Genomic DNA, 23,132 nt, shown 5'->3' on the forward strand with positions numbered 1-23,132 from the left:
ACAACGTAGGCGCCAGGCGTACCTCCTCAGGGAGACTGTTCCACAATTCGGGGGCCACCACAGAAAAGGCCCTGGATCTTGTCATTACCCTCCGAGCTTCTCAATGACTCGGTACTTGGAAGAGGGCCTTAGATGTCGAACGAAGTGCACGGGTAGGTTCATAGCGGGAGAGGCATTCCATCAGGTATTGCGGGCCCACACCGTGTAGGGCTTTGTAGGTCAATACCAGCACCTTGAATCTGGCCCGGAAACAAATTGGCAGCCAGTGCAAACGAGCCAGAACAGGTGTAATATGTGAGGACCGACTGGTCCTTGTCAATAATCTGGCTGCTGCGTTTTGCACTAGCTGCAGCTTCCGAACCGTCTTCAAGGGCAGCCCCACGTAGAGTGCATTACAGTGGTCCAATCTAGAGGTCACTAGAGCATGAACAACTTAGGCGAGGTCGTCACTGCCAAGATAGGGGCGTAGTTGGGCTACCAGACGAAGATGGTAGAACGCATTCCGAGCCACCGAGGCTACCTGAGCCTCGAGTGACAAGGAAGGATCGAAAAGAACCCCCAAACTATGAACCTGTTCCTTCAGGGGGAGTGTAACCCCATCCAGAACAGGATGAACATCTTCCATCTGTGCGGAAAAAGCACTCACCAACAGCGTCTCAGTCTTACCTGGATTGAGTTTAAATCAACAATATAGTATTTTCTGCAGTTCTGGGCATCCTACGTTAAATAAAAAGCCAGACAGAAGATGCAGGTTTTCAGCTGGCACCAAAAGCTAAACAACATTGGCACCAGCCAAACCTCCAGGTGTGTTCTGTAATCAGGGTGCCCTTTGGCACCAGGTCGTAGGTTTGGTGGGAATAACTTTCTTTATGCATCTGAAATCTGAAGAATGTGCCTTGAGAGGTACATAAATAAACCTTAAGAACTATGAGATGAATAATCAAGATAAAATTGAGAGCAGAAGCTAGGAGCAGGTACTTTATCTTATCCCTTTTCATCCCTACCCACTGCTAATCACACCCCTATCTGTACTGTTTCCCTTCAGGCAGCAGGAAGTTAGGAACCTAGGAAACTGCCTTCTACTGAGTCCATCTACCATACACTGACTGGCAGCAGCTCCCCAGGGTTTCAGCTAAGGGTCTTTCCCAGGACCCTCTGGACATGCCTGGAATTGACTCTGGGACCTTTGGTATGCAAAGCAGATGCTCTGCCACTGAGCTACGGCCCTTCCCTTATTTTATTTATTTTATTTTTACTTCTGTATCGTGCTTTTCCACTTCAGACAAAGCACTCAAGGCAGCTAAGGGTAGATGCTTCCCGTCTCAGAGACTGCCATTTGAAGAACTGCAGTGAACATTGTACACTTATGCACCCAAATCAGATAAATTTGTTGGCCTGTAAAAGAGAAAGAATTAGGCAATGTTTGCTCTGCAATCCTATGTCTGTCGACTAAAAAGCAATCCCCGTTTGGTTTATTTATGCATTTTATTAATTTGAAGCATTGTTACCCTGCTCTTCTGACAAGAAAAGACTCCCAGAGTAGCTGACAGATCAATAAACAAGCAAACAAATAAACAAACAAGACATTCCCTGCCCTCAGGCTTACAATAAAAAAGTCACGGCACAAAAGAAAAATAGAGAGAGGGAGAGGGGAGGAAAAATGCAAACTCAGATACCAGGTCTTAAAGTTTCAAAGTGCTGATAATAACCAGCTGGGAAGGAAACTGTTCAGGTCACCTATCCAATGAGACTTATTCCCAGATTTATAGGACTGGGCAGAACATTTAAAATATATCTAATTCAAATGTTTGTGAAAACTGCAGATGGCAAGCAACACCTTAGAAAGCATTCGCCTTTCTTTCATATTGGAGGCAATGCCTCTTTTAAATGGTTCCTGGTATGACATATGTGCATCAGGTATGCTTCTTCCTTCAGAGGTATTGTATGCAAAATTAACAGATCAATCAATCAACTAAAACCCATATAACTGAGCCATTGAAAAATGCATTGAATTGCAACTTTACAAAAAAATTAAATAAAAAAGTTAAAAGGGAAAGACTGATTAGATGAATATCTGTTTTGCTATCAGATATAAATTGGGAGTTGAGGGGAACAGTGAAATATACATGCGGCTTGTATGGATCTGGGCTGCATTCAGAGGTTGTTTGACTGCATAACTACCTTGCTGTTCAGTCAATTGTTATTTTGCCATCATCATGTTTAGTAGCATTGCAGTGGTGTAGTAAGTGATGTACGAAGTGATAAAATAGCTGCAAGATGGTGTCACTATGTACAGAACCCAGCCCAGATCTGTTTAGACTATAGACTAACTACATACTGTTCATTTGATTTTGTGAATTGGCTTGAAACATAACAAGATGGCTGCTGGGAAAAAATAATGTTGGAAACAATCGAGAACTGAGGGCTAAGTGGGCATCTGCCTCCTCCGATCATTGCCATAAATCCCAGTCATAGAATCATAATGTGAGAGAGCCAGAAGGACTTATTAGAGTCCCCAGGTCAAGCACAAATGCCTTGCCAACCTGTTTTCAAGGAATGACATTGATGTGAAAACCTGAAGGCTATCATTCTAAACTAGGTCCATTTTTTCTGGGTGTAAGAGGTTCCAAAGCCATATTGATTCAGCTTTTCCTCCACATGGTTGGTTGCTAAGCAAAAACTGAATAGGATGGTGTCTAAATAAACTTCAATCCATTTTAATTAGTCTGTTGGGAAAGGGAGTGAAGAGGATCAATAGCGAAGCCCAAAGTAGCATTTGAAGAGGAAGGCTGCAATATAGATCCTGTGGAAGATGGAACAGTCCTTGTACATTGGGAAAAAACTTTCCATATTATGCTCTACGGCAGCCTTCCCCAATTGTGTGCCCCCAACACAGATGTTTAGGACTTCCATCAGCTCCAGCCAAATGTTCATGTGTGGTCCAAAACATCTGAGGTGAGAGCACCAGGACGGGGAAGGCTGCTTTAAGCACTGGCTGAGGCAAATAGAATCTGACTCACCACTCAACAAAACTCCCTTGCAATGCGCATCTCAAAGCAGAATTTGTCAAAATAAATCATGTGCATCCACCTTTGTCAAGATTAGTCAGAGATCTTAGCTGCAATCAAACAAATTGGGAAACTGTAGCTGCCAGGCCCTTCCAATATGCCACAGAAAGTAGGTTGCTGTAACAGGAAGTGATGGCACAAATCTGGAAGAGGCATGAAATCTGTTGCAACGATTAAAACTGAAACAACAAAAAGAATGTCACGTGATACAGCCTTAGTTTGAGGGAACTCACTGCAACAAGATGTCACGATGATCAAGAATGTAACCAAGTTCCACAAAGAACAAGACAAAAAATAATTACTAACAGGTAACTAAAGTAGTTGGGACGTGCACATTTTTTCCCACCATCCACCTGCCTGCTGAAAAGCAGGAGGGCCACTTCATTGAAGCTTCACCCTTCCTTCACTCAAAATGTATTCAGATTAACAGAACTGCACCGATGCTCTTTTAACTTCCCAGTAGGCAAAACTCGGGTGGCCAACTTTTTTATCCTAGGTTGTTTAGGGAGAGTCTAGCCCCAGGTGGTAGAGCCTGGAGCATCCTTCCCGTTGCAAATGGGACATAGAGGCTTCTGTGATTGCTAGTGAGGGAAATAGCTGTCCATTTAGTTTCCCATTTTTTCAATCTTAAATTCAGTTCTCATTTCTGTGGCATTTTGTGATTTTTTTTAATCCTCATGAAAATTCTCCAGCATTTTAGTGCAAATTTCACCTTATCAATGCATTTCCGTAAGCAGTTTTGACTAATGTACACATTTTTGCAAGCCATTTCTCATCATATAATGCATTTTGCATGTTATTTTCATTCATGTATTCCTTTTTAGGTACACTTTCCCCTAATATGTACATTTTTGTAAACATTGGTTGGCGAACTGCATTGCAAAATTCAAATAAGTGTGCATTCCAAAGGACGGCTGTGTTTCGGTTCTCATGTCATTTTGGAAAGCGCACATTTGATAGATTCGGCTTGAAGTGTGAACTGAATTGAAATTTTTGCCCAACCCTAGCGATGACCTTACATATCCTAATGGAAAAGAGGCACCTGCTGGCTGAGGAATAAGCAATGCCTCATAGCACCTTCAGGAAGCAAGCTGGCTAGTTCAGAAGCAGTGTACAAGATGCTGCTTCTGTCTTAACTAGTCATGACGGCTATCTCCAGTACCAGGGCCAGTACGCCCCTGAATACCAGTTGCTGGATGAGTGTTATTGCACTCCTGTCCTAGCTGCGGACATCTTACTGTGGAGCAAAAAAAAAAAAAACTGGACTAGATGGACCTTTGGTCTGATCCAGCAATATGAAATGAGAAATGGACAAATTGGTGATGATGGGTATCAGTTAACCATCCTTGCTCTAAACAAACATTCTGATTAAAAGCAGGAAATCTTGGGACAGGAGAAGAGGATATAAAAAGACAGATAAGTGGGGAGCACACACCTTTGGCTTATGCCTTTAAGGCAGGTGTGGGGAAGCATGGCCGATGCCCAGGGATGATGAGGCCAGGGAGATGCAGCAACATCTGGAGAGCCAAAGGTTCCCCAAACCTGGGCTAAGGCAAGGATTAACAGAACAGTTTCAAAATGTCTCTGTAAGCTCATGAAAAGCCCTGAAAGTTTTGCCATAGTTAATTACAGGTAAACATTTAAAAATGGGTTTCTAGCTGAATTTTCTCCCTCTAAATAACTGATGCAACTTGAATTAATTGCTGCATGGCACACTGTTCCAGGATAAGGGGAAGTAGTGGGGAAGAGAGACAGCAGCATCTTTCTCCGACTCCACCCACTCATATATGCATACTTTCATTCCCATTCAGGTGCTGAAAGGGTTCCCTGACTGCCTGCAAGCTGATATCTGCCTCCATCTCAACCGCACCCTACTCCAAAATTGCAAGGCCTTCCGAGGAGCTAGCAAAGGTTGCCTACGGGCCTTGGCCATGAAGTTCAAGACGACTCATGCGCCACCCGGTGATACCCTGGTGCATTACGGAGATGTCCTCACCACTCTCTACTTCATCTCGCGTGGTTCCATCGAGATCCTCAGGGAGGACATTGTTGTGGCCATCCTAGGTGAAAGAATTCTCCTTGGGAACTGGGGTGGGTGGGGAGGGTGGGCAGAAAGACCTGTTCACTTGTGGCAGCAAGTAATAGGCAATCAAAGGAGAGTCAAATTGCATCTTTGAGTGCATCCAGACAGCTTAATATTGTGAATGGATTGTTCAGATGTTGCAAACGGGCCACTGGCAACAGGGCTGTTTTTTTTTTTTAATTTAGTGGATTTTCCCCAAAGGGAAAATCCGAATTAAGGTGGTGGGGGGAGAATACTGGCTGGCATTTGATGACAATAGCATCATGTGAATTCTACAAAACATGCATGCATGAGGAACACCCATCCCACAATAAAAACCCTTTGGGAATCATCCTCTGTCTATCATTCTCTCTGTAGCACTCTTTCTTCAACCGGAAATATGCCTCTGCTGCCTATTCCAGTAGAAAACCAGAAGAGGCAGCTGGCATACTTCTATTTCCCCCTGGGGGAAAAACCAGCTCAGCAGAGAAGATTGCACAGTGATTCTCCTCACCCTGTAATGTCAGTGGTGCAGTTAGGGCTGGACCTCAGAACCGAACTCCAGGGCCCCACAGTCCAGGAGGCCCCCAGTGACCACCCATGGAGTGGCAGATGATGGGGGAAGCAGCAGACAGGCACTACATCAACACCTGGGTTGGCACCGGGGCCCACTGGGGCTGAGGCTGATCACCACAGCATTATTTTTGTAATGCTCAGTAATTGGGGATGGCAAGGCAGGCATATAACATGGTTACTGATGCCCATTTCATTATTTTTACTTTGAAAATATATTATCCTTTCTATAGTAAAATTGTACTTTTCCCCAAGTAAATGTGATATGTATCAAGGCAAAGAGAGGCAAATTTATTCTCACTGTTACAACAGTGCTATGATCTAAGTGAGTTTACAATATGGAACTCCACATGCTCTGAGTGTCTCTTTTTTAAATCAGTGTTGGTGACGTTTTGTTTGCTTTTTGTTCTATCAAGAATATAGAAGCAACTGTAAAGCAAGGAATGGATGGGGGAGAAGTGAAATGTTAAGTGCGTGCTTCATAAGTGACACTTGGCCATCCAAAGGGAGCCTCCCATGAGATCATTAAGTTCAGTCTAAAATTACATAACTGCACCACTGTGTGAAAAGTCAGCCTGCCTACATAACGTTAAGAATGGGAAGAAGACCATAGTGCTTGCTGATACTTCTTTGGGTGGAAACAGCAACACAAGCTGACTATTTCAGATGGACAAAACCACCAGTTTATGTCCACGTAGGGTAAATGGTAGCCCTGAGGAAGCAGAGACAGATGTACAGATACTCCTTAATTTATTTTTTTAACTGCAAAGCTCGGTAGGTATGTCCCAGCTTAGATAGCTGGTGCTCATGTTCTCACCTGTGAGAGTGGAAGATCAAAGAGTCATCACTCCTTATTTGCACAATTCCTAGCTCACAGGCTGGCGAGTTAAGTGGACAAATGGTCTCTCCCAGGAGAGCAGAGACACAGTTGTACTCTAACAGGACTTCCTGTGTTGTGCAGGGAAAAATGACATCTTTGGGGAGCCTATCAGTCTCTACGCCAGGCCTGGGAAATCCAGTGCAGACGTGCGAGCCCTCACTTATTGTGACTTGCACAAGATCCAGCGGGAGGACCTCCTGGAAGTCTTAGATATGTATCCAGCCTTCTCAGATAATTTCTGGAGCAATCTGGAGATAACTTTCAACCTGAGAGATGTGAGTATCTGGTGTAGGGGTGAGGCGAGGAGGAGGGAGGGAGAGAAAGAGGCCAGGGAGAGGTGGAAGGGGGAGAAAAGCTAACTGAAGCTAGGTCACTGCTAAAATCCTCTGCACCTCAATTGATTAGGAGAAGCAGAATATTTGGACGGAAAGAATGAAGTGAATGGTGTAAAATGGGTCTGGGGAAACCACGACTGTTATGTTTCTCTCTCAGGCAGGCAGCGTTCCTCGCTCATCCCTCAGTGAGGAGTATGCATGCAGCTATCGCCAGGCACGTCGCCATAAGCATTCCCTTTGCAAAGGGAACGAAATAGGTGAGTCAACCTCTTGGGACATTGCAGGATTCCTGGATTAAGAATGGAGCAAGGAAGGCAGCAGGGCCATCACTGCCACCTCTTGACTGTTCCCATCACTAGAACGTAAGAAATGCCATGCTGGGCCAGATCAAAGGTTCATCTATTATTATTGTTGTTGTTGTTGTTGTTGTTATTTATTAGATTTGATTAGACACCCATCTGGCAGAGGTTAGTCTGCTACTCTGGGCGACATACAGCAAAATACAAATACAGTTCGTATAAAAACATAAACAGAGAGCATTAAAAATTAAAGGTTAAAACACCCCCAAAGCTGCACACTGCCAACCTAACCCCCCCTCCCACGCCTGGTTAAAGAGCCAGGTCTTCAAGGCCCGACGGAAACAGAGCAAAGAGGGGGCCTGGCAAAGGTCAGTTGGCAGCGAGTTCCATAGTGAGGGAGCCACTACTGAAAAGGCTCTGGACCTGGTCCTCACCAGTCTCGCTGCTCTTAATGGGGGAATAAGGAGTGAACCGTTCGAGGAGGATCTTGTTAGCCGGCTCCCCTGATGAAAATGGAGGCGATCCTTTAGGTAGAGTGGGCCGGCTTCAAAAAGGGCCTTAAAGGTTAAGGCCAGGATCTTGAATTTGGCCCGGGCAACCACTGGTAACCAGTGCAGTTCCTTGAGGACTGGGGTGATATGATCCCGCCGGCGGCTGCCTTTAATCAGGCGGGCTGCCACATGCTGCACTAACTGAAGCTTACGGACCATTTTCCAAGGAAGACCCACATATAAAGCATTACAGCCCAGAAGCCTCTGATTTGTGACAGGCCAGTCACTCTGGGGAAGCTAACAATGCAGACTGAGATGGAAAGAGCTTTCTCCCCTGCTCTTTCTTCTTTCGGTGATCACAAATATGCTGCCTTTTAACATGGAGATCCGTTTAGCTTTCACAACTAACAGCTACTGATAAACATGTCCTTGATAAGTTTGTCTAACCCCTTCTTAAGGTCTTTTCTACTGTGCACATCACAACACATATCACAACCAGCCTTGTGGGGATTTTGCAATGTGATGCTACTAGAGATAGGAAGATTCGTCCATTCTGGATCTCTCGATTTCTCATTTTCCCCATCTTAAATTCAGTTCCCCACATTTCCACAGCAATTGGCAATTTTTTTAAAAAAAGATCCTCATGACAAACCTTAAGCGTTTTAGTGTGAATTTCTCTGAATAAACATATTTTTATATGCAGCTTGGACCAATGTACACATTTTTGCAAGCGGGTTCTCCTAATGTAATGCATTTTTGTATGTTATTTTCACCAATATATTCATTTCTATGCACGTATATGCATTTTTGAAAACATTCTTTCATTAGAGAACTGCATTGCAAAATTCAGAAAAGTGCAAATTTTGAAGGATGGCTGTGTTTCAGTTCTCATACTGTTTCAGAAAGTGCAAAGACAGGCTTGTCTTTAAATGAGAACTGAATTGAATGTCTCTCCCATCTCTAGAGGGTACAAATGGAAACAGTGGAGATCTCTTTGCTCGAGAAGGATTAGATGACTTGCCCATTTTTTAGGACAGCGATGGGGAATCTTTCCCCTGTGGGCTGAATGCAACCTACAGGGCCACTCCATCTGGCCTGCCACTTTCTCCCCAGGCCCAGCTGTCTCTCCCCAGTCCTCTTTTCCTTGCTGAACTATAATCACCAATCACCTGTGCAGTGTGGAGTGGGGTGGGAATTGCCCAAGAGGGGAGAAGTAAACCTCCTTTGTCTGCAGTCCTCCCCTTCCCCCTGCTGCTGCTCGGCTGATTGGTGACTACAGCTCAACAGTGAGGATGGGGGAGAAAATTAATTCAGTTCTCATTTATAGGTGAATCTACTGAACTCGCACTTTTGGAAACAATATGCCAGCCGAAACACAGCTATCCTTCAAAATTTACACTTCTCCAAATTTTGCAGTGCAGTTCTGCAGCTCAGCAGTATGTATAAAAATGCATATACTGCAGTAAAGCATGCATAAAAACGCATATATTAGTGAAAATAGCATACAAAATGCATTATATGTTTTGCAAAAATGTTGTATTAAGCAAAATTGTGCACAAAGATATATATATTAGGAGAAATTCGTACTAAAATGCTGCTGAATTTTCCTGATGACTTGTTTTTTAAAAATTTGCAAACTGATGTGGAAACATGCAGAACTGAATTTAAGAGTGGGAAAATAAGAGGTACCAAAAGTGATGGATTTGCCCATGTTTACTCAATAGTGTTGAAGGGGGAGCCCACTCTGTGTGTTTGTGTGTGTGTGAGAGAGGGGAAGGTAGACTGCATGTAGCTGTTTGCTTTGGCCCTGAACACTTCCCCCTGAAGGAATGCAGTTTCCCGGGGGGGGGGGAGTTCTCACCCTGGTCTAGAACAGAGCTTGGAAAAGTTACTTTTTTGAACTACAACTCCCATCAGCCCAATCCAGTGGCCATGCTGTCTGGGGTTGATGGGAGTTGTAGTTTAAAAAAGTAACTTTTCCAAGCACTGCCCCTGACAGCCCTTCAAATTAGAGGACTGTAAAATAGGACACATGGCCACTGTAGGGATCCTATATTTTCTACAGGAATGTATATCATTTGCTTTATTGATCATCTTGATTGTGAAGAATTGGTGGAGCCTATCATGATGTTCTGATATAATAGCCTTCAGAGCTTGGAAAAGTTACTTTTTTTGAACTACAACTCCCATCAGCCCAATCCAGTGGCCATGCTGGCTGGGGTTTATGGGAGTTGTATTTCAAAAAAGTAACTTTTCCAAGCTCTGGTCTAGAATGTACAAAAAGAGCTATATGAGCCTTGCCTCTTCTCTGGGTTTGTCAAGGGTGGTCCAGGGGAAATCAGAATTTGCTTCAAAAGGTTGCCACACTCCCACCTGGATTTCGCATATTCTGTGGGAAACTATAAGAGACATTGTCAGCACCAACAAAATTTGACATTGTTCACAGAATTCCTGCAGAGTCCTGTTTAGAGTCTGAACCAGTCTATGGTTCAGTGGCTAAAGAAGAAAGGAACACAGGAGGCTTGGGTTCCAATACAATATTTAATTTAATTTAATTTATTGGATTTCTTAGTCACCCATCTGGCTGGCCATCCAGCCATTCTATCTGCTTTAGCTATGAGCTCACTTAATAGCTTTGGCAAGTCACTTTCTCAACATCAGTTTCCCATCTGTAAAACATGATCTACCTCACAGGATTCATCTGAGGATATTTGAATTAAGGAATATAATAACATAAAAGGATCAAGGCCAAAGTTCCAGCATCCTTTTTCCAAGGGATGTCAGAGAGATCTTGGACCCCCAGGAAGCTGATCAGCAAGGTATGAAGGCAACATCTCCCTTCCATTGTTAGGTATTCAGAGGTATGCTGCCTGTGGTGGCTCTATTTTGGCATACAACATCCCAGGGTTTGGGGTTGCTTGAGGTGAAGAGGTATGGGAAGTTGAGAAAAACAGAACAAATCTGACAGGAAATCAATTATCAATCTTTGCTGCTATGTTTAAAGAGTGTGATACAATTTACAAATACCTTATACATTCCAGATCAACTTATGTTCCTATATAGTGTCAACACGGATGTAGATAGAGATTATCCAGTTGGCTCTAACTACTTAGACCTTGAAAAAGCTTTTGATAAAATACTGTACCAAAGACTCCTGAATAAGCCATGGAATAAGAGAAGAGTTGCTCTTATGGATTAGTAATTAACTTAAGAAACAGGAAACGGACAGAAGGAATCAATGGACCTTTCTCCCAGTGGAGGGATGTAGGAAGTGAAGCCCCCTAAGGATCGGTATTGGGATTGGCATTTAACTTGTTCATTACTGTTGCATTCGGGTTCTACTTGTGGATATTCCATAGGCATCTGGATGTCCACTGCGAGAATAGGATATTGTACTAGATGGATCTTAGGTCTGATCCAACAGGGTTCTTATTACGTTTTTGTGTTCAGGTTTCACATATCCGCCTTGGCTAAATGTGAGCATTTTCTTAAAATAGATTCTGCAAGCACCTAGGTCACACCTTACAGCCAGGGATCTCCATAATAAATTTGTATGCGTCCTTTGCTCTCTCTGCAGACTCAGATAACTTGGATGCGGGCATCTCAGACCCACAACAGTACCATGCATACACTGAGCTCACACAGTTGCAGCATCCCCACAGCACGGACCACTGGGATGATATGTGTAGCACCACAACAACCTGCTCTCATGCTAGTGAAGAGGAGACCAAGATGCCTAACTCCATTAAGGATGAATCTTTCACAACCAGTGAAAAGAACTATGCCCCAGCTGTGGTAAACTTGGTCAGAGATGGCACTGAGATTGGCAAATTGGTGACTGATGACAGCCTGTCCTATGCAGGTATGGGTAACGGCTCTTGTTGGCTAAGTAATAAGGTAATCTGCTTGGCCTGAATTACATGAGTATCTGATAGTCTGGCTCGGACGTCCAGCCCTTTTGGTGTACATTCACTTTGGGGATAGACTTTGGGGATGGATGTGGGCTCCTTGCAGGGCAAGATGACACAGAGGATTACCACTGTACCACTGAGTGTTAATTAGGCATTCCTGCTGCTTTCCATCTGTGAGAGGCTGATGAAATAAAATTTTAGGATCCAACACATTACGTTTAAGAGATGGATTAAACATCTTACAGATTCGCTCATGCACCAAAAATCATGGAAATCGTAATGTAAGGTGCCATCTGCAGATTGGGGCATAGCTAGATGGTCTTGGCCCCACAGTATCCTGGGGTTCAGTATTCCTCCAACCTGCAAATAAAAGGATTGGAGCTGAACAACCAAGAGAAAGTGTGGGCGTGTGAAGGCTGAGTTCTTAATGAGCACAGTAGGTGAGACTGTAAAATGTGTTAATTGTTATCTGAGCCTATGCACGTTGACTTCTGATTTAAGTTCCTCGGAGTTTCATGGGATTTGCGACCAAGTATGTATGCATAGATCTTAAACTACCATCTAAATAGAACCAACCTCCTCCTTCATCCTTGCCCATCTTGGCTTCTTAGATGGGTGGGTCCAGGGATGCTTCACGGGAGGTGGTTAAAGTACCATGTGCCTTGAAGGAGGCAATGGTGTGAACCCTCCTTAAGAAGACCTCCTTGGACTCAGAAGTGTTAAACAACTATTGTCCAGTGGCTGATATCTCCTTTTTGAGCAAGGTGCTTGAGAAGGTGGTGGTGGCAGTCCAGCTTCAGGTATGCTTGCAGAGAAACTGAATATCTGGGTTCATCTCAGTTTGGCTTTAGGCCCGATCATAGCACTGAAACTGCCTTGGTTGCCCTGGTTGATGACATTTGTCAGGACAGAGATGGGGGGAGTGCAACACTGCTTGTTCTTCTTGATTTCTCAGTGGCTTTTGATACCACTGATCACAGTATCCTTTTGGAAAACGTAGTTATGGGAGGCTACTATTTGATGCTATGGGAACTTTCCTGGGGTGTCCCACAGCATTCTGTCTTCTGCCCCGCCCCCGCTATTTAACATCTATATGAAGGAGCTTATCAGAGTTTTGAAGTGACATGTCACCAACATACAAATGATACCTAGCTCTATCTCTCTGTTCCATTTGAATCTGGAGCGGCGGATGAGGTGCTGGGCAGGTGTTTGGAGGCAGTGACAGGCTGGATGTGGGCCAACAATCTGAAACTGAATTCTGAAATGACAGAGGTGTTATGTGTTCCAGGTTCTCGATTCCAGGAGATGGAAAGATGGCCTGTTCTGGGTGGGTTTGCACTCCCCTGGAAGGAGCAGGTTTGTAGCATGGGGGTAGTCCTGGATGCAGCATTGTCACTTGAGGCCCAGGTTGTCATGAGCCCCATGGAACATTCCTGGAGTGAGATGAAGAAGAAAAGGAAGATACAGGATGGGACCCAGGGGAGGGTCCTAGTGCTTTGCAACAAGAAAGTGTTGAAACAGAAGGCTTCAGCACTTGTGACAGTGACAGCTCCTCCCCCTTAGTTCCAGTTACAACAGAAGGAATGCTGGCTGATCAAGGGCCAGCCCCTTCTCCTCCCCTCCACCCCCTCTTTTCTCCCCAGCCACAACCACTGCACACACCTCCTCTAGAGGAGGAGGAACTCGATGAGGTGCCGCCATCGTCCCAGACACAGACAACAGTGCTGGCAGGCTCAGCTGGCCCCCACTTTTCCAACTAAGAGGAGCACTTGTGTGTGCACACATCCCCATTCTGTGACACCTTCCTCACACAAGTAGAAAGAGGCCGCCCGAACCTATTTAAGGGTTGTAAGGGGGGTGTCTAACTGCTGCGACAACGTCTTAGCTTTGAGTAGTAATGCCTAGCTATGCTGTGTAGAAATGCAGAATCTTGCGTGACCTGTAAGCTGATTCATGAAGCACTCTAAACTAACGTTTTTCATTAAACATGCTGGGGGGAAATACACCAGTGGGTCTGAGTCTGATTCCAATGGGTTTGGTCAGGACACAGGTGGCCTTGGAGGCTAGGAGTGCTTGTTTCCAGCTCTGGCTGGTTTGCCACTTACAGACCCTTTTGGACAAAGATGTCTGGGCCACAGTACTCCCATGCTACTTCTAGACTAGATTATTGCAATGTGCTCTGTGTGGGGCTGCCCTTGAAGATGACTCAGAAATTTCAAGTGGTCCATTACACAGTGACTAGATTACTGGCTGGGGTTGCTTTTAGATCTCACATAACCCCTGTTCTAAAACAGTTGCATTGGTTGCCAACTTGTTTCTGGGCCCAATGACTTAGGCCCCAAATATATGAGAGACCACCTTCAACACTTCATACTCTCTCGGGCATTATGATCATTTTGTTATACAAAAGGATGGTCTGTTTTTAATAAAATAAGCATCTGTGATCATGTACATGCTCAGCTGGCTGCCCCAACTATAATTAAAATATAATAAGTAGAAGGAAAGGATGCAGCGGCAATCAGCATCAGCCCCATCAGGCCCCAGCATGCCCGTGTCACATCAGAGGGTGGTGCTAGGTCCGTTTGCCACTGTCTCCATCATAATCTGCTCTCTGGGTGGTCATTCCCACCCCCCGGCCCCCCCAGGCTAGGAGGCCTTGGAGTTTGGCCCTGAGGTCCAGCCCTAGCTGAACCACTGGACAGCAGCAGCAAAATGTAACTTTGCTGTGGGTCTATAATCGGGAATATAGTGCTTTAAGTTTTGAAAGCCCTTCACATATATTCTTTCTGTAAATTTTATGTCAACACAGCAATGATTTTTATTATTCTTCCCATATTATCCCTGTTTTTATTATTATCGTCATAGCTGGACTTAATGGTTCAAGGAGTGTACTAAGCACAAAATGTAGTCCAGGGAACCTTTGGCCCTGCAGATGTTGCTGAACTACAATTCCCATCAACCCCGGGAAGCAGGGCTGGCCCTAAAATAAATAGGGCTCCTGCTGGGAGAAAGGGCGGGATATAAATCAAAGAATAAATAAATAAATAGCGCCCTAGGTGAGGAGTGCTTTTGGCACTCTTCCCCCATGGTTGGCTTTTCAGGGCCAGCCAGAGGGTTTATGGGGCCTGGTGCAAGTGTGATGTTGAGGGTCCTGCTGCCCCCTACAACCCATGCATGTACATATGTACAAAGCTGGGGGGGGTACATTATAGCATGCATGGACTACATGTGAGAATTCTCGGCTGTAGCTCCTCTTTGTCCTGGAATCAAACAGAATAATAGATGTGCTTCATTTTTTCTTACATGGGGATACAGGAATAGGGGCTGGATAGTGCTCCTCCTGCATACTTCCTCCAAACTCCAAACCTCTTCTGGCAGAGCTTCTTTATGCTTTCTGGGGCTCAGTCTCACAGGTCTTCTGTTTCTGTCCTGTTGCTGGCCTTTTCTACTACCCACTCTAGAAGGATTCCTCCCTTAAGGCCTTTCACACCCTTCACACCGCTCCTACATCTTTACCTGTCATAACTGCCACAGAAAATTACTCTCCAGTGGCACCTTGCCTGGAAATCTTAGGTGGCGTTCACTCACTCACTTACTCTACTGATTTTTACCTAGCGCAAATGACATCAAAGTGGAAATTGAAAAAGAAACATACTAAACAGCTAATTGAAGTAAGATCATTTTTGTAATTATTACCCAAACAACCTGTAGAACTTTGGGAGGGAAAAGTTACAGGGTTTTTGCCACCCTAACTCACTAAGATAGTACATTAAGGAAACAGCCATTGAGCTCAGTTTGGCATCCCCCCGTCAGCTCAGTGCCCCGGGTGACTGCCCAGCTCACCCACCCCTAAGGCTGGTCCTGCCAGCAAGCATGGCTAATGGCCAGGGATGATGGGAGTTATAATTCAATAACATCTGGAAGGCCAAAGGTTTCCCACATCTGATGTAGTCTACTATTGTTATTCCCACAATGACCCGGGTTGGAAGCAGATTAACATTGAGACAGAATTGCATTATGACAACCGTAGAACGTAGTCCGGCAAACTCAGATGAGGTCTCAGAACCTCTGGGTGCCTCTGCAGAATGAAGTATGGTGGATGGCAACTGCGGAGAGGGTCTTCTTGACAGTGGCACCCCATTTTCTCCAGGGAGGCTCAATTGAAACCCACATTGTTATCTTTTCTTTTTATTTCCCCAGGCTTAAAAAAAATACAGCTATGCCTGAATTGGATGAGTTGATGCTGTTTCATCTATTGTGTTTTATTTTGTTGTTATATTCTGTGTTTTTGTCTTTGATATTGCTGATTGTTTAATATACTTGGTGAAAACCACCTTCAAAATATTTGTTTGAAAGGCAGGGTAGAAATGTCTAAATAAATAAAGACAAACTAGCAACCAACTATATGCTTGTAGGCACTCCACATAAATGCGAGCTTTTTGGATTGCTAATTGTGTGGAGTGTGTTCACTTGTAGTTGCATGTTCTCAAACATCCCGCTGAACATGCAGACCATACAGTAGGGCCCCACTCATACGGCGGGTTACGTTCAGGACCCCCGCCGAAAAGCGAAAACCGCTGAAAAGCGGAACTCATTGAATAGAATGGTGCTCGATGCCTGAAAACCGCCGTAAATGTGGAACAAGCGCCGTATGAGTGGGGCTTTAGTCTAATTGCATCTAATTGAGACCGCTGCATTAGTGAAGCACCGTAAAGTGAAGCGCTGTAAAGCGGGGGCCTACTGTATTGACAGAAACAGCAGGACAACAGTGTTGGTGCAGGGCCGTCAGATGTAGGCATCCTTCCTTCCCATGAATTTAGCTTACATATGGAGGGAACAAATTATAGGACCTTATCTCTCTTTTTGATCTCTGTCATGAGCCCTGTGGTTCCAGCAGGGTCTGGGCTAGGATGGCGATATTTGACAGATGAGGAGGAGGAGAAAGCAGAGGGTGTGAGTGAAGTGGGACAAACTTGGAGGGAGGATGAGGACCCAGCCCCCTTGACTTTGGATGTTAGGCAAGGGGCAGCAGAGTCTCCGGCTTTTGTCCTCGCCCCCAGAGCAGAACGCTTCTTGGGGAACCAGGGAAGTCATTGACCAGTTGCGATAGATGGTAGAGCAGGAGGAGGAGCCAAAGGGGCAGGTCGCTGTTCCATTGCCAAGGACTAGACACTACCTTTGTCAGCATGAGCAATTGCAGCCCCCTCACAAAAGTGCCTGTCTGCAAGCTGAGACTTCTCGTATGGTACAAGTGAGCTTCCCATGCCTTGCTCTTTTAAACCTACACGGGAAGAGCACTTTGACGTTGGGACATCTTAGTTGCTACTGCCTAGTCTTGAACTCTGGACTCTTAAACTCTTGTATTGTGACCCCCTGTAACTTGAACCTGCTGCTGAACCTGTATCGAGTGCTCTTGAATAAAGCTTTCTCTGTTCCTTGAAAGTAAGAGCTTTTGCCATGATGCTTTGGGATCGTGAATCAGGACAATCTCATTTGAAGGACATTTGGATGTTCTGACTAGTGTCTAACAACTGCTACCATCCAGGCATTCTTTCCTGATGAGTTCTGAAATTCGGTGTGATTATTGCCAATACATAGATTATCTTTGCCAAGTTCCATGCCAATAGTACCACTTCTTGATTTTATGTGAGCCTTTTATAATGATCAGCTGTAGTACTATGTATGATTGTATTGTTTCTGTCTATTTAATGATGTGTTTGTATTTTAACTTGTTCTAAGCTGTTTTGAAACTTTTTTTAAGTGATAAATAAAAACAACATTCTCAAATGTTATGGAAGAAAGCTGAAAACCCCAACTACCTAAGTCAGATATTATTTCATCTCTCTTCTCTTTTATCCCTCAGCAACACCTTTGGATGTTTCCAACCTATTCACATTCTGGGAGGACAAGAGGTCCAGCTCCCTTACAGAGCCTCTCCAGCACATGTCCTTGGTACATAGCCCATTGGACATGCCTCCCAACTCTGATGACAGACCACAGCAGATTGAATCTAAACTAGAGTGCTTGCAGGCACAGCTCAGCAGGTAAATGTAGTTGCTTGGATGGGGGTTCCAATAGCTCTTGAATTCTACACAGCATCCCAAGTTCTGTAAAAGTGAAATAAAAGTGCAAGATAGATTATGTATTTCAGCCTCCTGTCTAAAATAGATTGTCGTACCTAAAGCATCCATGAGAGATGTTGGTCCCAACTTTTTCTTGCAAACATCAAAGGCAGCAAATTCCCTGGATATCGTAACTCCATTTCTGAGCAGTTTCAACAGTTGATAGAGATGGCAATAGAGATCCTAAGAAACAGTTTATTGAAAAGTAATGCTCAGACATCCATGTTAACAAAAATTCAGTACCAAGGACTGTCCAAAATATGTCCCATAAAGTGCATTCTTGTATAAACACATGAATAATTGGCTTTGACAAATGGATTCTCTCATTTACTGCTACAAAATGCAAATTTTGAAATTAAGGATCGTTTAATCATCATAAAACCAACAATACCAGCTCCTACTTATTTTTAAACTAATTTCTAAAATTATGCAAATTTAACCATACAGAAAGAAAGTAACAGCCGTGTCCTCCATATGTTACATATGCTAAGGGGTCCTCACATGATTACAGGGGAATGAATACATGAACACTGTTGGCCCCACCCTTGAAGTCACATGGCTTGCCCTACCCTGAATCCCCAATGTCCATGAGTGAAGGGTGGACGCCTGCAGCCTAATGTATGGATTTGTGGAGTGGAACTGGGGGAAGCTGTGCAACTTCAGCTATGAGGTCAGCAGCACAGCCTCACTTCAAGGACCCCTTCATGTGTACAAACATGCTGTGTTTGTTATCTTAATTAGGTTAATCTCCCACCCACCACATGAGATGTCATGGTTATGGAACGCTTCTTTCCTGTTGCACCTTCTTCCCTCTATCGCACCTTTGGCCATACCATCATCCTAAGTATGGCTACAAAGCTTCTTACAGCAGACTATTTCTTAGCACCTGTTGATTATTCCTATTTTATTTCTTCTTCCTGGAAACATGACATTGTCCTCTTGTTTTCCCATTTCCCCCTAAGTGAGTGAGTGAGTGAGTGAGTGAGTGAGTGAGTGAGTGAGTGAGTGAGTGAGTGAGTGAGTGAGTGAGTGAGGGTGGGTGGGTGGGTGGGTGGGTGGGTGAGAGAGAGAGAGAGATGACATGGACAATTCCTTATTACAAAGAATCTCCATTAAGAATATTTGAAACAATCAGCTATAAGATAATTTCAAAGTTACATCTTATTTCCGATATCCCCTGACGAAGGCCAAACCTGAGGTGGCCGAAACGCGTTGGGCTCATTTTCTTTTAATAAAACACCTTGGATTACCTTCACAAGCATTTTTTCTTGGCATCTTGGGGTTTTCTCCCCACCCCTTTTTTATTTTTCTTTTCTTTCTGGCTTTCTTTGTCCACAGAAATGTTGACTCCCACAAACAATGCAGCATGAGAGTTCATGGGCTGTGCCTGTGATGAATTTTGGAACTGGGGAAGCACACTTTGCTGCTTCAGAAATGTTGTGAGCTTCCAGCTCACATGTTGTATGCCACCCATTCAAGCAAACTATTCCTTTATGAACAATATGTGGCCCAAGTTACTGGATGAACTAGGGGCTCATCCAGATGACTGTATAATGTGTGACATGACCACTTTGTGATCTCATTATTTTTCGGTCGTCCTGATGACGTCGCGCGCAAAATCGCATTTTTGCGCGGTTAAACCCGCTTTGGCAGAACCGTGGAAAATGCGATTAACTTTGCATATGGGAAAGAGCGGGAAAGGAGCGGGAAAAGGGGCAAGTGAGGACTCTCGGATGACAGAGCGGATATGGAAAACCTGGATTATCCTGCTCCGTTTGGATGAGCCCTAGGTTTTGGAAACCTGAAATAAAACCCTATTTTTAAAAGGAAGATCCCTTGCTGTCACACAGACTCACCCTGCTGGTTATGTCAGGGACTGCACCCCACACAAACTTTGGCACTCGTTAGGCTAGTCTTACCATACCTGCCTCAGCCCAGATCAAAAAGTTTCCTCCAGGGAAAGCTAACATTTTATGGCGTCTTTTGCAGGCTGGAGTCCAGGATGTCTTCTGACATGAATCTCATCCTGCAGCTGCTACAGCGACAGCTGTCTCAAGTGCCACCTGCATATAGCACCATCTCATCATCCTGCCATAACCTGGCTTTGTACAGCATGAGCCTGAGGAACACAGAACCTGAAATTCCACCAGGAGAAGAAGAACTGATTCCCACAAAGGAGGTGAGATGCAGGCACTAGGAATCCAAGTCTTTCATTTGCAGTGAGGCAGGTGAGAGCTGGCCTTCTGAATGCTGCAAAGCCAGGCTAAAAGGGATTTGGGCCACATCACAGGAGAAGGAAGGATGAAGCCAAGATGACTGGGTAGATGAAGCTTACACTATGAATTCTGAAAAAGAAAAAAACACCCTTACATTCTGTGGACAGAAAACCTATTCTCCACAGCTCCTTTAATTTTGACTTTTCTTTGCAAGGACAGTACAAGCCTATGTATGTTAACCACTGTGTTCAGTTAGTGTTACTCCCAGATAAGTGTGCCTAGGATTGCAGCCTGCATTTTTACAAGTCCAGGCATATGGAAGCTGTTTTGTAAATAAATATATACCAGAGCTTGGAAAAGTTACTTTTTTGAACTACAACTCCCATCAGCCCAATCCATTGGCCAAGCTGGCTGGGGCTGATGGGAGTTGTAGTTCAAAAAAGTAACTTTTCCAAGCTCTGATGAGGAGGGCAGTCTTTCCTGTAGTTATGACTATATAGGTGAATACCAAATTAGTTAGGAAAACAAACCTGAGGCATTTAATGTCTGTCTAAGAGTAGTAACAGGAAAAATTCAAAACTCAAAAATTGTTTAATTCTGAGGAAGACTCTCCCACCCCACTTTTTTCCACAGAGCACTATTGTTTTTCAGTGGGCTTTCACAAAACTTGTACTCATGGCAAGGTATATGTGTGTGCACTTTCAATTATCTACAGAAAAACAAGACAAATTTTAGAATAAGCCCTTTCAAAAAATTACTTTGCTTTATATTTATTTATACAAATATTTATATGCTACCCTTGCAAAACATTAGGGCCATGTACATAAAAAACATTTAAAAACAATATCTGCTTTGTAAATAAGGAGATCTAACAGAACAGTGAAAGTTAATTTTATTTTACTTCCCTCCTTGTTTCTGAGCCTTTAATGTTTCTTGCCATCATGTTTCTGAGCATATGTCTGCAGTCGTGAGGCATATCAACTTTTTTTCTAACTTCAACCTGAAATTCTCAAATTCCTGCAGGGACCCTGAGTCAACATAAACAAATGCCACTAGATGGTCAGGAAGTGTGACTTCATTTCCATTTTTCTCAACAGACTCCAAGCTACACAGAAATTGAAAAAATCCAGCTGAAATCCAGGGACTCCTTGTCAAGTGGTATACATCTGACTGTGGCTTCAGATGAAACCATGGCAATCAATTCTGAGCAAGAGCATTACTCACAGACCCTGCCAAACCTAGAGCCTCACCGGAAGGCACCAGGCAACCAGGGACTCTTCCAAGGTTCTCGTTTCCCCTCCCTCCCTGAGCACCTTGAGGCCCCTTCTGAGCATTTGGACATTCAGAGACATCTGTCTGATCCATTGCTTCCTGGGAGTTAGGAATCTAATTGAGCTCAAAGCCAAGTCAAGAGGAACCTGAACTAAGAAGTTGCTTAGCTGATTTTAATTGTTCCACTTGGAGGACAATGCATATGGCTCAGGGCATTACTTGTAGCCGTCTTCTGCCCTCTCTGAACTCAGGGTATTTTAAGAGGATTGGCTTCCAAGATGATTGATCTCAGAAATGGTACTCCATAGAGTGCATATCTTCCACACACACACACAAGCTCCAAGAAGAAAGACATACAGATGCTGATTGACTTTTTCCTTCACATCCACAGTCTTGCATCTGTTAACTGCAAGCTCTGCAATGCCGGAGTCTGCATCTATTGGTATTTGTATGATAACTAGTATGGTGAAGAAGAGGAGGAGACCACTAAGAACTTAACAAAATTATCTTGGGTTGTAGGGTACCAAGAATGAATGTGTCTTTCATTGATACTTCCAACTAGTATCTGAGGATGTGTCTTTCATTGATACTTCCAACTAGTATCTGAGGATTCTAGTAATTCTGTAGAACCCTGTGAAGTAAGGTGGGAAGAGTAAAATGAAGCCGCTACTTTGTACATGGGAATATAATGAACTATACAATAACCTGCCCTAGTTCATACTAAGGGAAACTTTGTATGTTACATTTTTCTTGCGTGGACGTAAATCTCTGTTGAGGAAAAAGTCTGTATACCTTTACATTTGAAGTACAGGATGAAGAAGGGGGAAATGTGTAGTGCAATCCCATGTAGGGCTGCCAACAGGATTTCTGAGCCTGCAGTTGTTACTCAGGCCCTCTTCTGGGGGATGCCGTCCCTCTGAGCCCCCACCCCAAGCTCTACAACCACCCCCAATGGATTAATTTGTATGCTCTGTCTGTAGCCCTGATCATACGTGTTTGTTCAGAATTGTATTTCACCAAGTTCAGTGGAGCATACTCTCAGCTACATATGCATAGAAATGCATCCTCAATAAATTAAGCTGGTGAAATCAGATCTATAACATCTTGGATCCCACACAACAAACATCTTTGGGCCTGGGCTAATGGGTGTGTGTGTCCCATGCTTTGCCTACCAATTTGTAAAGTAGGGTTGGCACTCTTCTCACAATCTGGAGAAAAAAGACAATTGCAAAAGTATATTTTCCAGATTTTTACAACATTCCAGATTTACCTGGCTTTGTACTACATTCCAGGAATAGCCAGTCTTGTGGTTAGCCCATTGACTAGGGTAACAATTTATTCTAGGGTTAACCCATTGACTAGGGTAACGGTATCTTGCCATTCTTTGCTCAAGCCACTATGCAAAATAGAGGTATGTGCAAGTGAGCTGTAACTTTTTGTACAGATCTGCAAGGTTGGTGTAAGCACAATTTCAGAAAATCCTGGAAGAAGAAAAGCAAAGCAAACAGATCCATTTTGGTATGTGTGTGTATAGCCATCCTCAATTGTATCCCCAATGCTATAGCACTGCACAGAATAATTGTAACTGAATCTTCAAACCCTCCCTATTATAACCCCTCAATTAGATACTGCAATGGCCCTAGGCCACCTATCAAAAACAACATATTAATCTTCCAGGGAAAGTAGCAAGAAAAAAAATAAATGTGAGCATTTTTCTCTCAGGAGTGTTAGTGTACACTTTGCTAATAAAGACTATTTTGACATCTATTGTGGCCTGGTGGCTCCCTCCCTCTGGGCTCTGAGGGTGGGGTGTACACACTAAGAAGAGTTGGTGTTTCTTGAGAGAAGGGTAGAAGTAGGGAGAGCTAGCAGAACAACTAATTTTTTACTTCTTCTCATGCTA

At 43.9% G+C, this 23,132-nt stretch overlaps 1 protein-coding gene across 2 annotated transcripts in view; it reads left to right on the top strand.

The window, feature by feature from the left end:
* The window catches only part of KCNH6 (potassium voltage-gated channel subfamily H member 6), a 131,401-nt gene extending 108,879 nt beyond the window's left edge, over positions 1 to 22,522 (top strand). For both annotated transcript variants that reach the window (XM_061589611.1, XM_061589612.1), the window contains 7 exons: positions 4,880 to 5,132; positions 6,665 to 6,858; positions 7,076 to 7,175; positions 11,286 to 11,570; positions 17,483 to 17,663; positions 19,731 to 19,920; positions 21,055 to 22,522. In XM_061589611.1, the coding sequence (XP_061445595.1) occupies positions 4,880 to 5,132; positions 6,665 to 6,858; positions 7,076 to 7,175; positions 11,286 to 11,570; positions 17,483 to 17,663; positions 19,731 to 19,920; positions 21,055 to 21,339 (1,488 nt within the window). In that variant the 3' untranslated portion in view covers positions 21,340 to 22,522. The remainder of the gene's footprint in view (positions 1 to 4,879; positions 5,133 to 6,664; positions 6,859 to 7,075; positions 7,176 to 11,285; positions 11,571 to 17,482; positions 17,664 to 19,730; positions 19,921 to 21,054) is intronic.
* The last annotated feature ends 610 nt before the right edge of the window (positions 22,523 to 23,132 follow it).

The sequence above is a fragment of the Rhineura floridana genome, chromosome 11, assembly GCF_030035675.1.
Source record: "Rhineura floridana isolate rRhiFlo1 chromosome 11, rRhiFlo1.hap2, whole genome shotgun sequence".
Classification (NCBI taxonomy): domain Eukaryota; kingdom Metazoa; phylum Chordata; class Lepidosauria; order Squamata; family Rhineuridae; genus Rhineura; species Rhineura floridana.